Genomic DNA, 18,078 nt, shown 5'->3' with positions numbered 1-18,078 from the left:
AATGACAACTAAAACTGAGTTTTCCCCTAAATTTGAAGGGCCATTGCCTTTGGCCTCCTTTGCTCAAATATGTCTGGGCAGGGACATGCACCAAGCATAAGCAAAGTCCTTCTCCTCCAGCTGGCAATGCCCAGGATAAGCTAATGTGCAGAAAGTACAAGCCCTCAAAGGTTATCTCAGGACACGGAACTCATTTTAGAAAACAAAACGAAACAAAACTTCCCTCCGAAAAATTCAGAAGACCTCATTTGTAACGAGTGTGTGAATTATTTCGTTGTGGCCAGAGAGGGTCCTGAGTAGGGAAGGCCTTTGGGTCCTCACTAGATGTGAGACACACCTATGCAGAGCCCACACTCACAGTGATGTCCCAGAACCTGCCAGGCCTATGCTTTGTATTTCTTTCACTTGTTTCCTTTTGCCCTCTCCTGCCACGGTGTTGCTCCTGTGTTAGCCAAGACCTAGAGTACCAGGCATCTTCGTTGGAGACTCATTACAGCTTATTTCTATCTGCCTTTCTTTAAAGCCAGCTGAACATACCCAATGCTCTCCCTTTATGGTAAGACCGACCCTCCAGACGACGCTCTTAGCTTCTTGTGACCCTCTTCTAACACCCCCACCCTCACCCACCCTAGTCCCCTGTGTCTCTGGGAGGCCAGCCTTGCTCCCGTTGCATGTAGCCACTGTGTCTGTCCTGTGCCTCGCCTGCTCCGTCGCGTGTGAGCTGTGACGTGCTGTTGTGTAATGGTGTTCTTTACCCTCCCCAAGCTTTCCTCTGGGTGATAATTCACTGTGATCTTGACCATCTAATGAGCTACCGGGAGAGAACTGGACCCAAGGCCATTTCCTATTAACATTCTGAGGACTGCATGGGCTAAAATCTCTAGCTTTAATCAGATGGGGGAAATTTGCACAGGGCACCCATGAGCACCATGGTAAAGGCCTCCTGAGAAAGGAAGAAAGGGAAGGATGATCCAGCCGGGAGACAGAAAGTCAGACGGTGACTTCCCACTAACCATCCAGTGTCTATAACTGCCTCCCACCCCATGGGCTCTGACTTCAAGGCCCAAGTAAAAGGTCATAAGCTGGAATCTGTTCCTGAGAGTGTGGCCAAATACCATCACTCCAACAAAGTTACCCATGAATGTTTCTAAATTCCTAAAGTTCATTTAAAATTAGGCTATGCAGAAAAACAAACTCAGGAGTTTGTTTGAAGCACTCCTCATGTAGGACTCTATGATTCACTTTGCCTAAAGTGAGCGAGGCTGCTAGGTATGACCTTGAAGTCTCCTTGGAACAGGCTTCTCTAAAAAGCTGCCATCACATGTTTCAAAACTGAGCCAGGTGTGAGTTTTTTAAGGACCAGGGGGTAGGTTGATTCCCTGAAAGTCAGCCTATTGGGGGCAAGATTGGGTCAGCAGGTGGTGCCTCCTGACACAGCCCATCCCAGGCTGGCTGGAAGGCTGCCCAGGGAAAGGCTGAGCCTGGATGCTCTACCGCCACTGGGGTCTGCTGCTTCACTGCATTGTCCTTTGGTTTACGAGAGGACATTTTTGTGTGCACGTGGAGACGTGTTTGTCCTCCTTCCGGAGTATTAGGAAATTTCAGCTGGAGGGGGGCGGGGGGCAGGGGTTTGGGACGGAGTTTGAGCCCAGCATGGAACTCAAACTGCAAACTTGACTTCTATTTTTTAACTCAAATCCAGATGCCCCTGTGGCACCAACTTCTCAAACTCTTGACACTCACAGCTGAAGTTCCCCACTTCAGCTTGTTCTTTCTTTTTTCTCCTTTCCCAAACACAGTGGAACTGACAGCTGAGTTATAAAACCCTGAGCCTCTTCTGCCTACCCCTCTGGGGGAACACAACCTCCTTTTAAGGAGAGAAAATAGAATTTCAAGTAGACACGGGTGATAGAAATGCAGAGATTAAGGGCATCAAAGGCTCCAAGTTACCCTGGCAGGGTAGGACGCAGGGGCAAGACGAGGCTGCCGCCTGCCTGGCCTTCCTGCCACAGCCCTGCCGCCCTGCCTGAGGGGAACAGGCCCCCTGTGCGGATCTGAGGCAGCTCTGGTTTGAAAACAGAAGAAATACTGCGGCTCCTGCCCTGTCTGGAGAGTGGGAGATAGAGGAGAGACCCTTCGGGCATGTTTCTGTGCAGCCCTCCCAGGGAGTAAGGCTGTGCTGGCTTGGAGCAGCTGCCTCTGAAGGCTTCCGCGGCCCACATGGGTCTCTGATGCTGAACAGGAGGAAGATGGGTGGCCCCGGGAACCACTGGCCATGTCGGTGACCGGTGACCGTCAACAGGCCACAGGGTTAGAACAAAGGGCCCATGGGGGCCCTCAAGGGCATTAGCGCTAGCAGGATTTTCAAGGGTGCTACCAAGGGGTGGAAGTTGTCAGGGAGGATCTTGGCCTGGAAGTGATTAAAAAGAAAGCAAAGAATCAAGCAGTGGGGAGGGCCTCCCCCCCAGCCAATGACCTGGAGACTCCTCCCTTGAGGACGCACACCCCGGGAATGGTAACAGGAAGCCCAATGGTCCGTTCTCTCCTGGTGTCCACAGGGCTGGGTGAGCTGCACTAGCTCTGGGGGACATGAAGGTGGCTCCCAGGAGGCTACCACCACGGGCCCTCTGGCGGGCATGGGCAAGAGGAGGGTCAGAGGGTCAGTGTGGGTTGTTCTCAGGTCTGGAGGCAGAGGGTGACAGGGCAGCCTGTCCTGCCCCTGAGCCCTGGCCAGGCACGTGCCCCGGCCCCAGGCCCCTGCAGGCCCAACAGGCCGAGGAGGGCCCTCAGCCAGCAGACCCCAGCAGCCCTCACACAGATACCTTCCTCCCCTGCCTCAGCTTGGACTCAGTTCTTCACCTTCCCTTTGCCTCTGCACTCCGGCACTCCCCTGAGGAGATGATCTGCTCTAAGCAGAATCCCTCAGTCCTCTCATGCCAGGGCCCAGACTTACCTAGGGCTCCCTTAGAGTGACCGTTCCCCACCTCACCCTGCCTGTGCCCCACACCCCTTCTAGGGTCGCCTGCAGCCTGGAGAGGACTGGGGCCTCCCGGTAGAGGGGGAACAGCTTCAGAGTCTGAGGTGAGGCAAGGGCTGCAAACAGACACTCTCTGAGGTCAGCAACACCCCTGTTCCCACCCTCCCTGTACCCATGTGGGAAGAGGTGACACACAGCAGGAGTTCTAGAGCTCTGAGCTGCCAGGGCACAAGATCTCAGCCGTGGGCAGCCCATTCCAACCCTATTTGCTGTTAGCCCACCCTGCCCATCAGGACCCCCAGTGCAGTCATACATAGGGCTGGAATGGAGGCCACGACCCGCCCAACCACCTTGCAGAAAGCCAGATCCCACTCAGGATGCATGTCACCCATCCAAGCCAGGCACAAGCGAGGCTGGGGCTGCTTCCTCAGCATGCAGCTAAGGCAGGGTGCACCCAAGGCAGCTAGCTCTCCACCTGAAGACTTCAAAGCATATGGAAATTCCTTTTGGAATCTTCTGTTGCTCCACTCAGAGGGTTAAGAATTAGGACTGAAGCGGGAAACAGGAGAACAGATAAACAGGGCTATGGGCTCAGGGGCCCGGGCACAGCTTGGCTCTGCAGAGACCTCAGACCTGGGTTGTCTACCTGGAAGAGGTGAGCATCTGGCCTTCCATGTGGCCCAGGGGAGAGAATCTAGTGCAGCTGGCCCTACCCTACCCTACCTCCCCCCCAGCCAAGGGCTGTGTTGCTCAGAGCAGGGCCCACCTCATTCTCACCCCGCCCCCTCTGTTGCTGTGTTAACTACCACCTCCTATTGCCGATGGATTCCAGAATGCAGAGGAGAACTCCCGCATCTCCATCACCTTCTTCCGCCTCTTCCGGGTCATGCGCCTGGTCAAGCTGCTGAGCCGAGGGGAGGGCATCCGGACCCTGCTGTGGACCTTCATCAAATCCTTCCAGGTAGCCACCTCCACCGTCAGCAGGCTGCAAGGAGAAAAGCTTCCTGAGCTCCCAGGAGGTGGAGGCGGGGCTCCCCGAGAGGCTCCCCACAGTTCCACCTTGCATCCCTGGACAGGAGGGAAAGAAGGAGCGGCGCTATGAGTTGGGTGCTGAGTACGAATGCCAAGTGCCAGGCTTACTTTGCTACTTGGCAGCTGTGTGACCCCATCCTCACTCTCTGCCTCAGCTTCCCTCTTGCCTGTAATGAGGCCCTTGGACTCAATTTGTGGTTTTCAAAAGCATGCTCTTGGAGCCCCAGATTCCCTCAAAGTCAGGGTAGAGAAGGCTGGGAGCTAAGGGGGAGCCTGAAGCCCTTCTGTTCTCTTGTCTCTGTATTTTTCTGTAAGAAATGACTGCACAAAGAGGTTTTGTGGTGGAAAAAAAATTGGAAAAACATGGGTCCCGGATGATCTGATAACCTCAGTGGCCCTCCCACTTTTGGCATTTTCAGGATCTGGCCATCACCTTCCTCCCAGTAGGCATTTCTGCAATATCTGCTGTCCATACCTGTTTGATACTTAGCCAGACTCTCCAGAACCCTGCTGTCGCTCCACTCAAGGAGAGATGGTCTCCTCACAGGGGCTCAGGGTTGCCTAACTATAGGATTAATTCTTTTTTCTCAGCCATTATTTTCCATCTGTGAAAGCAGAATAATGATCGCCCCTGGCCATCTCTGAGGAGTGTTATGTAAGTTTGAAGTTAAAGAGAAGCAAATTCTGTGAGGTCACTCGAATTCCTTGAAGATAAGAAGTGTAGGGACCCTTGCATGTACTCCATGCTTCCCTCAGCCCAATGCTGAAGGCGGCTTCTCTCTGCCCTCGGAAGCACCTATCTCAGGCTTCCTTCCATGTCCCCTGCTCTGGCCAGTCTGGACCCGGGGACAGGCTAAGAGTGGGGCCCTGATCCAAATGTGCCCAGAACTGAAGGTACAGCCCCAGAAGTGCTCTGCAGACAGGTACCTGCCTGGCTTTGGAATTCTGTCCCAAAGGCATAAACCCTCTTCCAGGCCACTGCCTGCCCTGGAACTCAACACCCGAGGCCCTTGACGGGACCAGCCTAGCTGCACTCCTCAGACCCAGTCCTCTGCGCACCAGGCCCAGGCTGGCTCCCCACTTCACGATGAGCTGCAGCTGCCCTCCCTGCCAGCCCCCTCCCACCCCACCCTTCCCCATCGGTGGGTGCCATGCCCTGCCCAATCCCAGGGGATCTGAGGATTCCGGTGAGAGCAAGAGTGGGGGCTGACCCTGTCCATGGGTGCACCCCTGGGGTCCTGCACCTGTGATGACCCTACAGGCTGTCAGCATACTCCTCCCCCCTCCCCCAACCCCACACACATTTGCCCAGGCTAGGAAAAGGCAGCAGAGCCTGTAGCTGTGAGGAGCAGAAGCCCAAGCCCAACAGAAGAGGCATCCGTGTGATCGCGCAGTGCCATCTAGCGGTGTGTGGACACTGGCGAGGCGTCGCCTAGGCTCCATCATGCGGCTTCGCTGATTCCAGAACAGGCCCTGAGCCCCAGAAGGCCGCTCCCCAGGAGAAGCAGCAGGGACTCTGGAAAATTTAGTTCTCTAAAATGAAAGGCAGAGAATATGTGGAGTGAATAAAATATAAGGGACCCAACTATGTGGAAGGCATCACACTACGCATTTTGTGTGAGCCTTGAGTCATTTAAACTCCACAGAACCGCTAAGAGGTAATTAATCTTCTTCTCATTTTTCAGAAAAGGAAATTGAGGCTCAGAGAGGTTAAGTAATATGACCAAGCTCCCATGACTAAAGTGTCAGAAATAGGGTTTGAGTCCATGATCCTTCCTTCACTTAAGTTTTTCCTTAGTAATTATTTTTATTACAACTAGCAGAATATCATCAAGCTGAGTAAAGGAAGGGTGTAACCTGCCTCCACCCCATGCCTCCTCAGGAAACCTTGGAGTGTATCCTCCACGGGTCTCTCCTAGCTGCGCAAAGACGTATGTCTAGTTGGAGGACATTTGCTCATCCTTGGTTGTTTTTACCAAAGCAGTACCCTACTCTATATACTCCTTCCTCTGCAGCCTGCTTTTCTCAGTACACCACACTGCTTCTTAGGTAATTAAAACCACAGGAAAATGAGAGGTCAGTGCTGTGGTTCAGGCTGGCTTCCTCCTGGTGACCAGAACTTCTGTGGAGCTCTTGGAAATGCCTCCTCCTAAAGCCAGGCTGCAGCGCCCCCCAGGAAGGGTTCTGGCCGCCACCCCTTGCCGGCCTCATACCCTGTCTCCTGTGCTTCCTTCCAGGCCCTGCCTTACGTGGCTCTTCTGATAGTGATGTTGTTCTTCATCTATGCGGTGATTGGGATGCAGGTAGGACAGCTGGCCCGCTGCTCTTCTGCCTCTACTTTCCCTTCGCACCTCCCAGCCCCACGTTCCCGGACACCTGACTGTCCCCCGCTCTGCTTCCACTTCCAAGGCCAAGAAGCTCACAGGAAATAGAACATCCCTTCGGGGGTGCCTGGGTGGCTTAGCGGTTGAGTGTCTGCCTTTGACCCAGGGCATGATCCCAGAGTCCTGAGATTGAGTCCCACATCAGGCTCCTGCGAGGAGCTGCTTCTTCCTCTGCCCGTGTCTCTGTCTCTCTGTGTCTCTCTCTGTGTCTCTCGTGAATAAACAAATCTTAAAAAAAGACAAAAAAGAACATCCCTTCAAAGGGTGTCCTTAGGCAGGGTGAACGGCCAAGTGCTATACGCAACTTCTCTCCTCTTTGCCCCAGGCCTGGTCTCTGCTGATCATAGGGAAAAACACTCCCAGATTAACACCATGGGCCTCAGGAGAGAGAGCACCTTCCAGAAAACAACACGAAGGGTGTGTCAGACAGCACGCTTCCCCTTGCCCAGGTCTGACAGTCTGAGAACTACCCCCAACCCAGCACCATTAGGGAGAAGCTAATGACAGAGAGGGAGGGAGGGGAGAGAGAAAGAAGGAAGGAGGAGAGAAAGAGGGAAGGAGGGAGGTAGGCAAGCTCTCCCGATCAAACATGTAGCAGTTTCAGGGGCCGCGCCTCACAGGTGCCCACTGCACTTTCTCCTACCTCAAACCTTGCAGCGCTCTCCAGCCAGCATCTCCTCGGGGCTCCAGAGAGTGCCATAGCGCAGCACCCACACTAGCCAGGAGCTTTTCCTCAGCAGCTCTCTAAGAAAGAGGCCCCTGCTTATTCTTTGCAAAAAGACCTCGGGTTCCTGGGCCAACATCTTTCGAGATGAGAAGAGCTACCTTGCCATCTCACCAAAGGTGGCAGCTTCTAAAAGGTGGCATAGCTTCAAAAGGCTAGGAAATAAGGGACCCACTAATTTCAGGGATGGATTAAATTTGCCCAAGTCCCAGATCGATCCAAAATCCGAGAACTGGATTTGGAAGACTGAGCATCTGCACTGAAGTGGCAAAGGAAAAGAGGCCAGAGACTTGCATTATGAGGGACAGGAATTGTCACTGATGGTGACAGGAATTGATAACACAGTGCTGTGTAGGTGAAAGTGGCTGCAAGCAGATCTTAGGCACTCTCACTATACCAAAAAAAAATAAAAAATAAAAAAAGCTACCAATGTTAACTGTGTGAGGTGATGGATGTGTTAATTATCTTGGTCTTGGTAATGATTCCACGAGCATTGTACAGCAAATCACCACCACACTGCACACTTTAAATATATACAATTATATTTGTTAATTATTCCTCAATAGAGTTTTTTTTAAGAGAAAAAATATACATTCCCAAGAATCTGCAGTCAAAAAAAGGAGGAGACCAGATAGCCCTCTGTCCCTGGACAGAAGCACAGTGCTGGTTGCAGCATCCACCTGCTCTCAGCCCATCTCCCAGTGGCCTATAGGGACCTCTTCTGAGGGCCTATGGGTACTTTTCTTCTTACACTATCCAGTATGGAGGATAGAGATCAGAGGCTGGATGGGACAGCAGGTGCCTGCCCCTACGAGGCACTGCCAGGTTATGTCAAGGAACTCAGTTAAGCTATGAGCTGGCCTGATTCCACAGTCACCCATGAGCCCTAAAGAGACCAGATGATGAGTGGGAACTAGGACCCTCTCTATCCACCATTCACTGACACCCCCTCCACTCCCCTCGCTCAGGTGTTTGGGAAGATTGCCCTGAATGACACCACAGAGATCAACCGGAACAACAACTTCCAGACCTTCCCCCAAGCTGTGCTGCTTCTCTTCAGGTGAGTCTCTGAGGACAGATGCATACAAACACACCTAAATGACACAGCCCTATGGTCTGGATATAGAATGAAAGGGAACTCTTCCAGAGGAGTTCGCAGGGAGACAACTGATGCTGGACTTCCCTCCCTGGACCAAAAAACTGTTGTTCCATTGCTATTTATAATACTTTCCAGTGAGCAGCCCACTGGTCACAGACACACCTGCCAGTAACCACCCAAAAATACTAGAGGATCACAAGTCAAATACTGAAAGCACCCTGGTTTAGAAGCCAAACAGGCTCAAATCCAAGCCTGTGACACATTCTCTTTGTGTAAGACATATAACTTCTCTAAGTCTTGGTTCCCTTGCAAACAAGTGCAGTTGCCATTGTCAATGCCATTTGCTTTATTAGGTTATTATGTCTTCATGTACTTAGTCTCCCCAGCTAAGCCAGCCATGAGCCTTCACCCTTCTTGGAAGGCCACTACCTCAGGCCTAGCAGGGGAAAAGAATGTTTCTCAGCCTGATTCTGAGTGAGTGAATCCATGCTACAGCCTGCTTCTTCCTTATCCGACTCCTAATGCCCCCTTGCTCTGCCCTCCTTCTCACTTTCCTGTGCCTCACAGCCTGGGCTGGTAGATGAGACCATCTAGACCATCTAGGCCAGGGCTGGTAGATGAGAACTTTTTATACCATCCCTGAACCAGATGGCTTCTAAAGTCCATTTCAGCTCATGTACTTTACATATTTTTGGCCATGGGAGAGGCAGTGAACTTTCTACCACTCCCTGGGGTCCCTTTCCAGAAGATCCAGAGATCCACTCTATTAGATAACTCCACCTTCACCAAGTTCTATAGGATCCTTTCCCCACACCCAAGCTCAATTCTCATTATTGCTCAAAATGTATTAAATCAAAATGACAGCCCTTCAAATATCATTAGATATTACCACCTCCCGCAAATTGTAGACTTTAAGAATACAAAGGCCATTGTTAAGTCCCAATTTAACAACACTTAAGCCTGTGCCATATTTAAGTATTGGAGCTGAATGCAGGTATAAGACTGAGCACATGGCTCTACCTCCCCTCCTTTCCTAAAGTCTTTGACGACAGAAGGTATTTCTTTAAAAAATAAACCCATAACAGTACTAAGAAGGAAAAAAAACATGAAATAGTACTATTAGTGAACCAGGAATGTTGAGGAAATTGTAAATGGAAGAAATCAGATGGGATTCAATAGACAAAGGAACAAGATCTGAGGAAAACATATCTCTAACAATGCATGGTCTATAGAAGAAGTGAGAGCAGTTCCAGGATCAATAGGTAAAAGGCTCAGGAGAGACCTGGAGTCATCACGAGGCTGGCTCCTCAAGGATCTGTCTTTGGAAAACAGTTGCTAATGCTCACAAGCTGAAAGCAGCAGCACTTGACATCACACCTCTGGGCTTTGGGGCCTGAGAAGGAGAGTAGGTCCCCCCAAGGAACCTCACCCTCAAAGAGATGCTCCCTGCCCACCTCATGTGGCAGCACACGTTCTCTTTATTCCATGATGCGCAGAGAAGATCTGTAATGAGAACTTGAGCCACAGAGATGTGAATTGGGTTCTCAGTCCAAAGAATGGTTAATAACAATCCCAAAGTAATTCAGGGAAAATGAATACCAATACAGAAAGGCACTATGCTCTATTAGCAGATGGATGAATACATGAGGAAGAAAAAGAATATATAAAGTCAAAAGATTTGAAAATAAATATAATTCATATCTTTAAAGAGATTTCAGAGCATACCACATCTATTAAATTAAAAGGGAGGAGGAGAAGCCATTAATTAGAACAAATGAAAGAGAGAACTCAGAAGAACATCATTGTTGAAATATTCAGAAAATGAGCACAGCTGAAGAATGAAATAATGAGCTGAAGGATCAAACCTAGGGTTGTCTAGTACACAACCAAAAGGACAAGAAGATTGAAAATATAAAATAAAAATTAGTGCATGGGGGATAGAACTGAAAATCCCATCTTTCTAATACAAGTTTAGGTAAAAACAACAGAACAAATGTAGAGAATGAAATGAAGGAATGATCAAAAAATTCAAATAAAGATATGAGCTTTCAGGTTGAAATGGCCTACTAAGTGCAGAATAGGTTATCAAAAAGCCCCTTAATCAGACATAGTATAAGGAAGTTTTAGAATACCAAAAATAAAGAAAATAGCCTACAAGTGTCCAAAGAGAAAAAAGAGAATTATTTTCAAAAATGCCAATTTTCATTAGATTTCTCACTAGCAAAAGTACATACTAGAATACAAATCATGTATGCAGTATTATGAAGAAACTATTTTTTGACCTGTAGTACAACCTAATTGGCATTCAAGTAACAAAGCAAAATTGATTCCAAAAGTGTAAGAATCCAGAAAGTTTACTCCCTCACATAAACATCTGAAACAACTACACAAGAATGCATTTCCACAGAATGAGAAATTAATCTCAGAATAATCATATTAGTAAAGAAGCCATAAAGCTTATAGTTATGAGTTATGAGCAAAGAAATTGTGAACCTTACATTAAGTCTAAATAACTGTTAAGACAGGTATTAGTTATTAAAAATTTTTGTTGATTTTTAAGTATAATTACATTGTGGTTATATAAAATGTATTGTTTTATTTTTGAGATGCGTATTTAGGGTTGATATAATGATATTACATGAGGTGCAGGATTTGCTTTAAAGTATTCCATCATGGAGATAAAAGGTACAGAATAGGGAATATAGTCAGTGGTACTGTAATAGTGTTGTATGGTGACAGATGGTGCTCTACTCACGGTAAGCAGAGCATAATATATAGATTTGTTGAATCACTATGTTGTACACCTGAAGCTAATGTATTATTGTATGTCAATTCTCAATTTTTTTAAAGACTTATTTATTCATTTTAGAGAAAGAGAGGGAGAGTGCGTGTGCGCAGGGAGAGGGGCAGAGGGAGAGGGAGAAATAGAGAAGCAAACTCCCCACTGAGTAGGGACCCCCCACACTGGCACCCTTCCTCTTTCAAGTTTTCTAAAAGGTGAGAGAGCAAAAGAACTAAGCTAAATTAAACCAAACTAAAATAAAATAAAATGCCCCAGCCAAAAGGGGAGAGGGGAGTTGTCAGAGAGATAAATGAAATACACAGCAAAATATCTATGGTTGTTAAGATTGAGTAATGGGTACGTAGGGTATCTTTGTACTTTCTACATTTGTATATGGTTGAAAACTTTTTAAATAAATGTTTTAACAAAAAAATAGTAAATGTTGGGGTACCTGGCTAGCTCAGTGGTTGAGCGTCTGCCTTTGGCTCGGGTCATGATCCCAGGATCCTGGGATCAAGTCCCACAACAGGCTGCCCCACGGGAGCCTGCTTCTCCCTCTGCCTGTGTCTCTGCCTCTCTCTGTGTCTCTCATGAATAAATAAATAAAATCTTAAAAAAAAAAAAAGTAACTATTAAGGGAAAATGTCCAAAACCTTGATAGCAATTTGAAAGTGAAATCTCATATTATCTCAACAAGATAGGAAGAATGAGATAGTGGAAGAATGAAAAACATGAAAGCGTGCTGACATTCTTCTCTTATTTGTGGAAAGGAAACAGATATCGTTCAAGTCCATACACAGCAAACAGAAAGTGTGTAGATATGTTCAATATTTGAAGGCCAGCCATTAGAGAAACAGAAATTAAATTACATTCCAAATCACTAGACTAAAAAAAAAAAAATCAACAAGGAAAACCTTAGTAATTCTGCAAAAAGAAGGAAAGACAAAAGAAGGAAGGGAGAAGGATGAGGGAGAAAAAGAAAATTAGAAAATAAAACAAGATGGCAGGAATAAAAACAAAGTGATTATTCCAAAGTGATTTTAGTGATTATTAATCACTGAAAGCTCAATTTCTCTATTAAAAGATAGACACTCTCATGTTGTTGGCTTTAAGAAATCTAGCTGTAGGGCAGCCTGAGTGGCTCAGCGGTTTAGCGCCGCCTTCGGCCCAGGGCGTGATCCTGGAGACCCCGGATCGAGGCCCACGTCGGGCTCCCTGCATGGAGCCGGCTTCTCCCTCTGCCTGTGTCTCTGACAATGCTTCCAAAAACATAAGAATAGTAATAACAATATCAGAAGAAATAAAATTCCAGGTGAAAGGCATTAAACAAGACAAAGAGGGATATTTGATATTGATAAAAGGTATATTCTACCAAGATTATATAACAATCATAAAACTAAAAAAAAAATCATAAAACTACATGAGTCTAACAATATAGTTTGGAAATATATCAGTGAGACTAATATAATGGTAAGGAAAAAATGAAAACACATAATGGAGACATGTAAAAAAATGACAGAGCAAGTAGAACAAAATAAAAGAAAAGGTAAAGAATACCTAAAAATACAATTGACAAATTTAAGTCAATTTGTACTCAATAAGTGGAAAAAAATATATCCTTTTTAAACACCCAGAAACATTCACAAAAATTAGCCAAGATTTAAGTCACAAAGAAGAATTCAATAGATTCTAAAATTTCTCTAACTTCAGTACTGCAAAAATTAGAAATTAACCACAAAAACAATACTCCCTCCAAAATCTATACACTTAAATGCTTGAGTCACTGTTCTAAATAATTCATAACTGATATACATCTTAGAAATGAAAGAATGAAAGAAGCACATCTTAAATTTACATGTTGCACCAATGAATACCAAAGAAAATTTCAAAGCCAAAATTTATTTTGCAAAATCTATAATAACCAAACTAATAATGGCTGGAAAAAGAATAGTAAGATAACCCCAAAGTAAAAAAAAAAAAAAAAAAAAAAAAAGATAACCCCAAAGTATGAAAGAACACACTTATTAAAATACAAGCAGAAATTAATAAAATATTTAAAAATATTTAGCAGTAAACCCTAAAACTAAATCTTTGAAAAGACCAATAAATAGACAAACTTTCATCAAATCCAATTTTTTAAAAAATACACAACATCAGAAATAAGAAATGTAACACAATCACAGATGTGGAAGAGATTTTTAAAATGATAAAATATTATGAACAAATTTATGCCAATATAAGTGAGAATCTAGAAGTAGATGACTTTATATAGGAAAATATACATATGGTTTCACTCATATGGGGAATATAAGAAATAGTGAAAGGGATTATAGGGGAAAGGAGAGAAAATTAGTGGGAAAATGAGAGAGGGGGACAAACCATAAGAGACTCCTAACTCTGGGAAATGAACAAAGGATAGCGGAAGGGGAGGTGGGTGGGGGATTGGGGTAACTGAGTGATGGGCACTGAGGAGGGCACTTAATGGGATGAGCACTGGGTGTTATACTATATGTTGGCAAATCGAACTTCAATAAAAACAACAAAAGAGGAAAATATAAATACAAAATTGTCTTCAAAAGAATTTTTTTTAATTAACCACAATAGAAATTGAAAAGGTAGTCAAAGTTTTAGTCCTCAAAAACTTCTAAGTTCTTGGTTTTGGTTTAGGTCCCGATCTCAGAGTCTTGGGATCAAGCTCCAAATCAGACTCCATGCTCAGCAGGGAATCTACTTAGAATTCTCTCTTTCCCTCTCCCTCTGCCCCTCCCCACCACTGTCTCTTTCTCTCTCACTCTCTCTCTCAAATAAATAAATAAATCTTTTTTTAAAACTGGGTAAAAGACTTGAATAGACATTTCTCCAAAGAAGATATATGAATGGCCAATGAGCACATGAAAAGAAGCTCAACATCACTAATCATAAGGGAAATGTAAATCAAAACTATAGTAAGATAAACTCATATTCATTAGAAGGGCTACTACTATCAAAAAAATAAAATAAAATAAAACAGAAAACAACAAGTGTTGGCAAGGATGTGGAGCAATTGGAATCTTTATGTCCTGGTAGTGGGATATGAAAAGGCATAGCCATTGTGGAAAACAGTATGATAGTTCCTCAAAAAATTAAAAATAAAATTACCATATGATCCATCAATTCCATTTCTGGGTATATATCCCAAACAATTGAATGCAAGATCTAGAAGAAATATTTATATACTCCTGTTCATAACAGCATTATTCACAATGGGCAAAATGTGGAAGCAACCCAAGTGCCCATTGACAGATGAATAGATAAGCAGAATGTGGTATATACATATAATGAAATATTATTCAGCCTTGAAAAAGGAAGGAAATTCTGCAGTATGCTACAACATGATTGAAACTCAAGAACATTATGCTAAGTGAAATAAACCCATCACAAAAGACTAATACTATGTGATTCCACTTATATGAGGTCCTTAGTCAAAATTGTAATACATAAAGTAGAGTGGTGGTTGCCAGGGCCGAGGGGTAGAGGAGAATGGGGAGTTATCAGTTAATAGGCAGAGTTTCAATTTTACAAGATGAAAAGAACCATGGATATGGATGCTGGTGATGGCTGTACAACAATGTGAATATATTTAATACCACTAAACTAAATACTTAAAAATAGTTAAGATGGTAAATTTTGTTATGTGTATTTTACTACATGAAAAAGAAAATAAACCCTTTTTAAAAAATTAATTGCCTATGTAAACTACACAAGAGAAACTGTAGAGCTATGAGAATTCAGCAAACTTCTATATATAAAGTCAATTGTATGCCTTTACAGGAAATATAGCTTCTTGAGTGTACTGCTTATAATAGCAACATTTTGTTTAAGTAAGATACCTAGAAATAATCTAAAAAATATATACATGGGGGAATTATAAAAATTTCTTAAAAGACATTAATAAGGCCTAACTAAATGGAGAGATGTGCCATGTTCATGTCTGGGAGACATAATGTTACAAAAATATCATATTCTCCAAGTTAATCTATGCCATTCCAATAAGACTCACAGTGAGATTATTCATCTAACATGAGCTGATTCTAATGTATCTGTATAAGAAAAAAGGAAAATGAATAGCCAAGACAATTTTGAAAAACAATAAGCTGGAAGGACCCACTGTTTATAAGAGAGCAAGACTTAATATAGAACTATAGTGATTAAGACAATGTGGTCCATTGGTACCAACATAGACAAACCTACAGAAGAGAATGAAAAGGCTATCATGAGACTCACACATCTATAGGAAATATAATTTATGTCAGAAGAGATATTCCAAATCAGTAGATAAAGATGAACTATTCAATAAATTGTATTAAGAACATTGGTTATCTAAACAGGAAAAGATAAAGCATATTTCTACCTTATATTGAACACAAAAACAAATTTCAGATTAATGGGTTATTATATAAAACAAAATCTTAGAAGTTTTAGAACATATAGGAGAATATCTTTATCACCGAGACTAAGGAAAGACTTCTTTAAACAAGATGGCAAAAAGCAGTGAAATTTAAAAGTTAGATCAATCAGGGGCACCTGCATGCCTCAGTTAGTTAAATGTCCAATTCTTGATTTCAGCTCAGGTCATGATCTCAGGGTCATAGGATGGAGCCCCCTGTTGGGCTCCCTACTCAGTGGGAAGTCTGCTTGAGATTCTCTCTCTCCCTTTACCCCTCCCCCAGCTCGCTCACTCTCTCTCTCTCTCTCTAAAATAAATAGATAAATCTTAAAATAAAATATACATTCAAAATAAATAAGCTTCACTGTAAATAAGGCTGTAGACAAGCCATAGGTTGGAAGAAAGTACTTACTACACATGTAACTCACAAAGTATTAATAGAAAAAATATATTTTAAAACTCACAATGAACAAGAAGACAAATAACCCATGAGACAAACAGACAAAAATATGAAAATGCAGTTCACAGAAGATAAAAATTCTTAACCTATTAATCATTTAAACCTAAATTAAGACAGCAATGAAATATAATTTCACATCCATCATATGAGCAACATTTTTTAAGATTAACTAATACAAAGAGTTGACAAGTCTAAACTCATTGAATCAGAAAGTAGAAAAGGAATTGCCAGGAGCTGGATGCAGTGGGGATAGGGAGAAGTTGGTAGAAGGGCACACACTTCCAGCTCTAAGATAAGGAAGGTCTGAGGATCTGTTAACTAGGTGGGAAGAATCCCTCCACAACTCAAATTGTCATGATGGACACTTTAAATATCTTACAATTTTATTCACCATATACCTCAGTAAAACTGGAAAAAAGTTGATAGGTCTGCAGAGCAATGGCATTTGTCCCACAGTGACGACCAGAACATAAATTGCACAAACCCTTGGAGAATCAGCAATACCAAGTGAAAGTGAAGACATGTCGGCTTCACCTGGCAATTCCACTTTCTAAGCAGATATCCAAGGCATGGACCTGCATGTTGATTGCAGGGTTCTTTGTAATAGCAAAAGAGAAAAGAAAAAGAGGAACCTTTAACAAGATGGCAGGTTTTTAAAAATGGTATATACATAGAATATACTGCTATCTGGCCATTAAGATGGAGGAACTAGAGGCTAATGGGAAAATCTCCAAAACTTAACATGAATTACAAACAGAGGGATTTTTCAGAACAGATAGTTTGTTACCATTTATGGAAAGTTTTAAAACATTCAAAACGATGCCATGTATTTTCATATTTAGTGAATGTACCAGAGCATTCAGGGAATGATAAACACCAAATTCAATTTAGAAGTTCCCTCTGGGAAAGGAGGATGGGGCAAGGGGTGAGGGAAAGATCCAGAGATATGAGATGGGCCCCACGGGTGGTAGACCCTCTCACTGCTCTCCCCTAGGTGTGCCACAGGGGAGGCATGGCAGGACATCATGCTGGCCTGCATGCCAGGAAAGAAGTGTGCCCCCGAGTCGGAGCCCAGCAACAGCACAGAAGGTGAAACACCCTGTGGCAGCAGCTTCGCAGTCTTCTACTTCATCAGCTTCTACATGCTCTGTGCCTTCCTGGTAAGCTGAGGTGGGACTGAACAGCCCACATGTCATGAGTATGCAGTTCAAGGCAGCCTACACCCTCTATCTCTGCATCTTGCAGTCAGAGAAACAGACTTGGAAAGACTCAGTTAGTAGCAATGTCCAATCAGTAGACAAGGACACAAAGCCCTGGGCCAGAGTGAGCCCAACCAGCATCTTTCTTATGCATTCTTGGCTCTTGTCATGGTGGCATTGTCCCAGGGGACAGAAAGGGATGTGTGTAGAGGCCTAGAGGCAACCCATATGTTTTTGACACTTTGATGAGCAGTGTGAGGAAGAGTGGTGGAGAAAGCTGCCCCCGTCCTTAGGGGACAAACTGCCCAGCAGTTTAGTATGAGGGAAGCTGTCCAGCCCACATGTGGGGTTCATTCCACATCATTCTGAGGAGAGCTGTGTCAGATTCATACCAAAGAGACCCAAGTTCCAGGGGCTGGTGTTTTAAATGATGAATATAGCTGGTCTTTAGAAATGTGGCTTCTACCATGCATGGCACCAGCTGGAAAAATGGATTCAGGTGGCAAGAAACTCATCATATCTCTGTTCTCTGCAGATCATTAACCTCTTTGTAGCTGTCATCATGGATAACTTTGACTACCTGACAAGGGACTGGTCAATTCTTGGTCCCCATCATCTGGATGAATTTAAAAGAATCTGGGCAGAGTATGATCCTGAAGCCAAGTAAGTTCCTAGAGGGAAACACTGATTTCCAAAGCCCAGAGGACCATACCTATAGAAGAGGTTCAACACAGGTTAGCATTGGGTGGACCAGTTAGAAACACTGAACAACACCAGACCCCAGGATCAAGAGTCAAGGTCCAGCAATAACAGGCCAAGCATCTTTGGCTAAGTCAAGAATGTAACTATTTTCAGTTGAACAGAAGGATGGGAAATCCTAGTAAGTATTCAAGTGAAAATGTTTAGAGTCAAGTAGATCTCAACTCTATTCTCACCTCGGATTCAAGGATACAATCACATTTGATTAACAGTTAATAAATGCCTCTTGGTCACAT

General features: G+C 44.3%; 1 protein-coding gene across 39 annotated transcripts in view; it reads left to right on the top strand.

Moving 5' to 3' along the window:
• CACNA1C (calcium voltage-gated channel subunit alpha1 C) overlaps positions 1-18,078 on the top strand; it is a 747,770-nt gene that overhangs the window by 694,669 nt on the left and 35,023 nt on the right. For 27 of the 39 annotated variants that reach the window (XM_038576272.1, XM_038576273.1, XM_038576270.1 and 24 more), the window contains 6 exons: positions 524-556; positions 3,810-3,938; positions 6,247-6,312; positions 8,086-8,177; positions 16,879-17,044; positions 17,619-17,746. In XM_038576272.1, coding sequence (XP_038432200.1) covers positions 524-556; positions 3,810-3,938; positions 6,247-6,312; positions 8,086-8,177; positions 16,879-17,044; positions 17,619-17,746 — 614 coding nt within the window. The remainder of the gene's footprint in view (positions 1-523; positions 557-3,809; positions 3,939-6,246; positions 6,313-8,085; positions 8,178-16,878; positions 17,045-17,618; positions 17,747-18,078) is intronic. The other 12 variants (XM_038576274.1, XM_038576282.1, XM_038576283.1 and 9 more) reach the window with 1 other exon arrangement.

Source organism: Canis lupus, chromosome 27, assembly GCF_011100685.1.
Source record: "Canis lupus familiaris isolate Mischka breed German Shepherd chromosome 27, alternate assembly UU_Cfam_GSD_1.0, whole genome shotgun sequence".
NCBI lineage: Eukaryota > Metazoa > Chordata > Mammalia > Carnivora > Canidae > Canis > Canis lupus.
The sequence above is the reverse complement of the archived record's forward strand: the minus strand, read 5'-3'. Positions and strand labels throughout refer to the sequence as shown.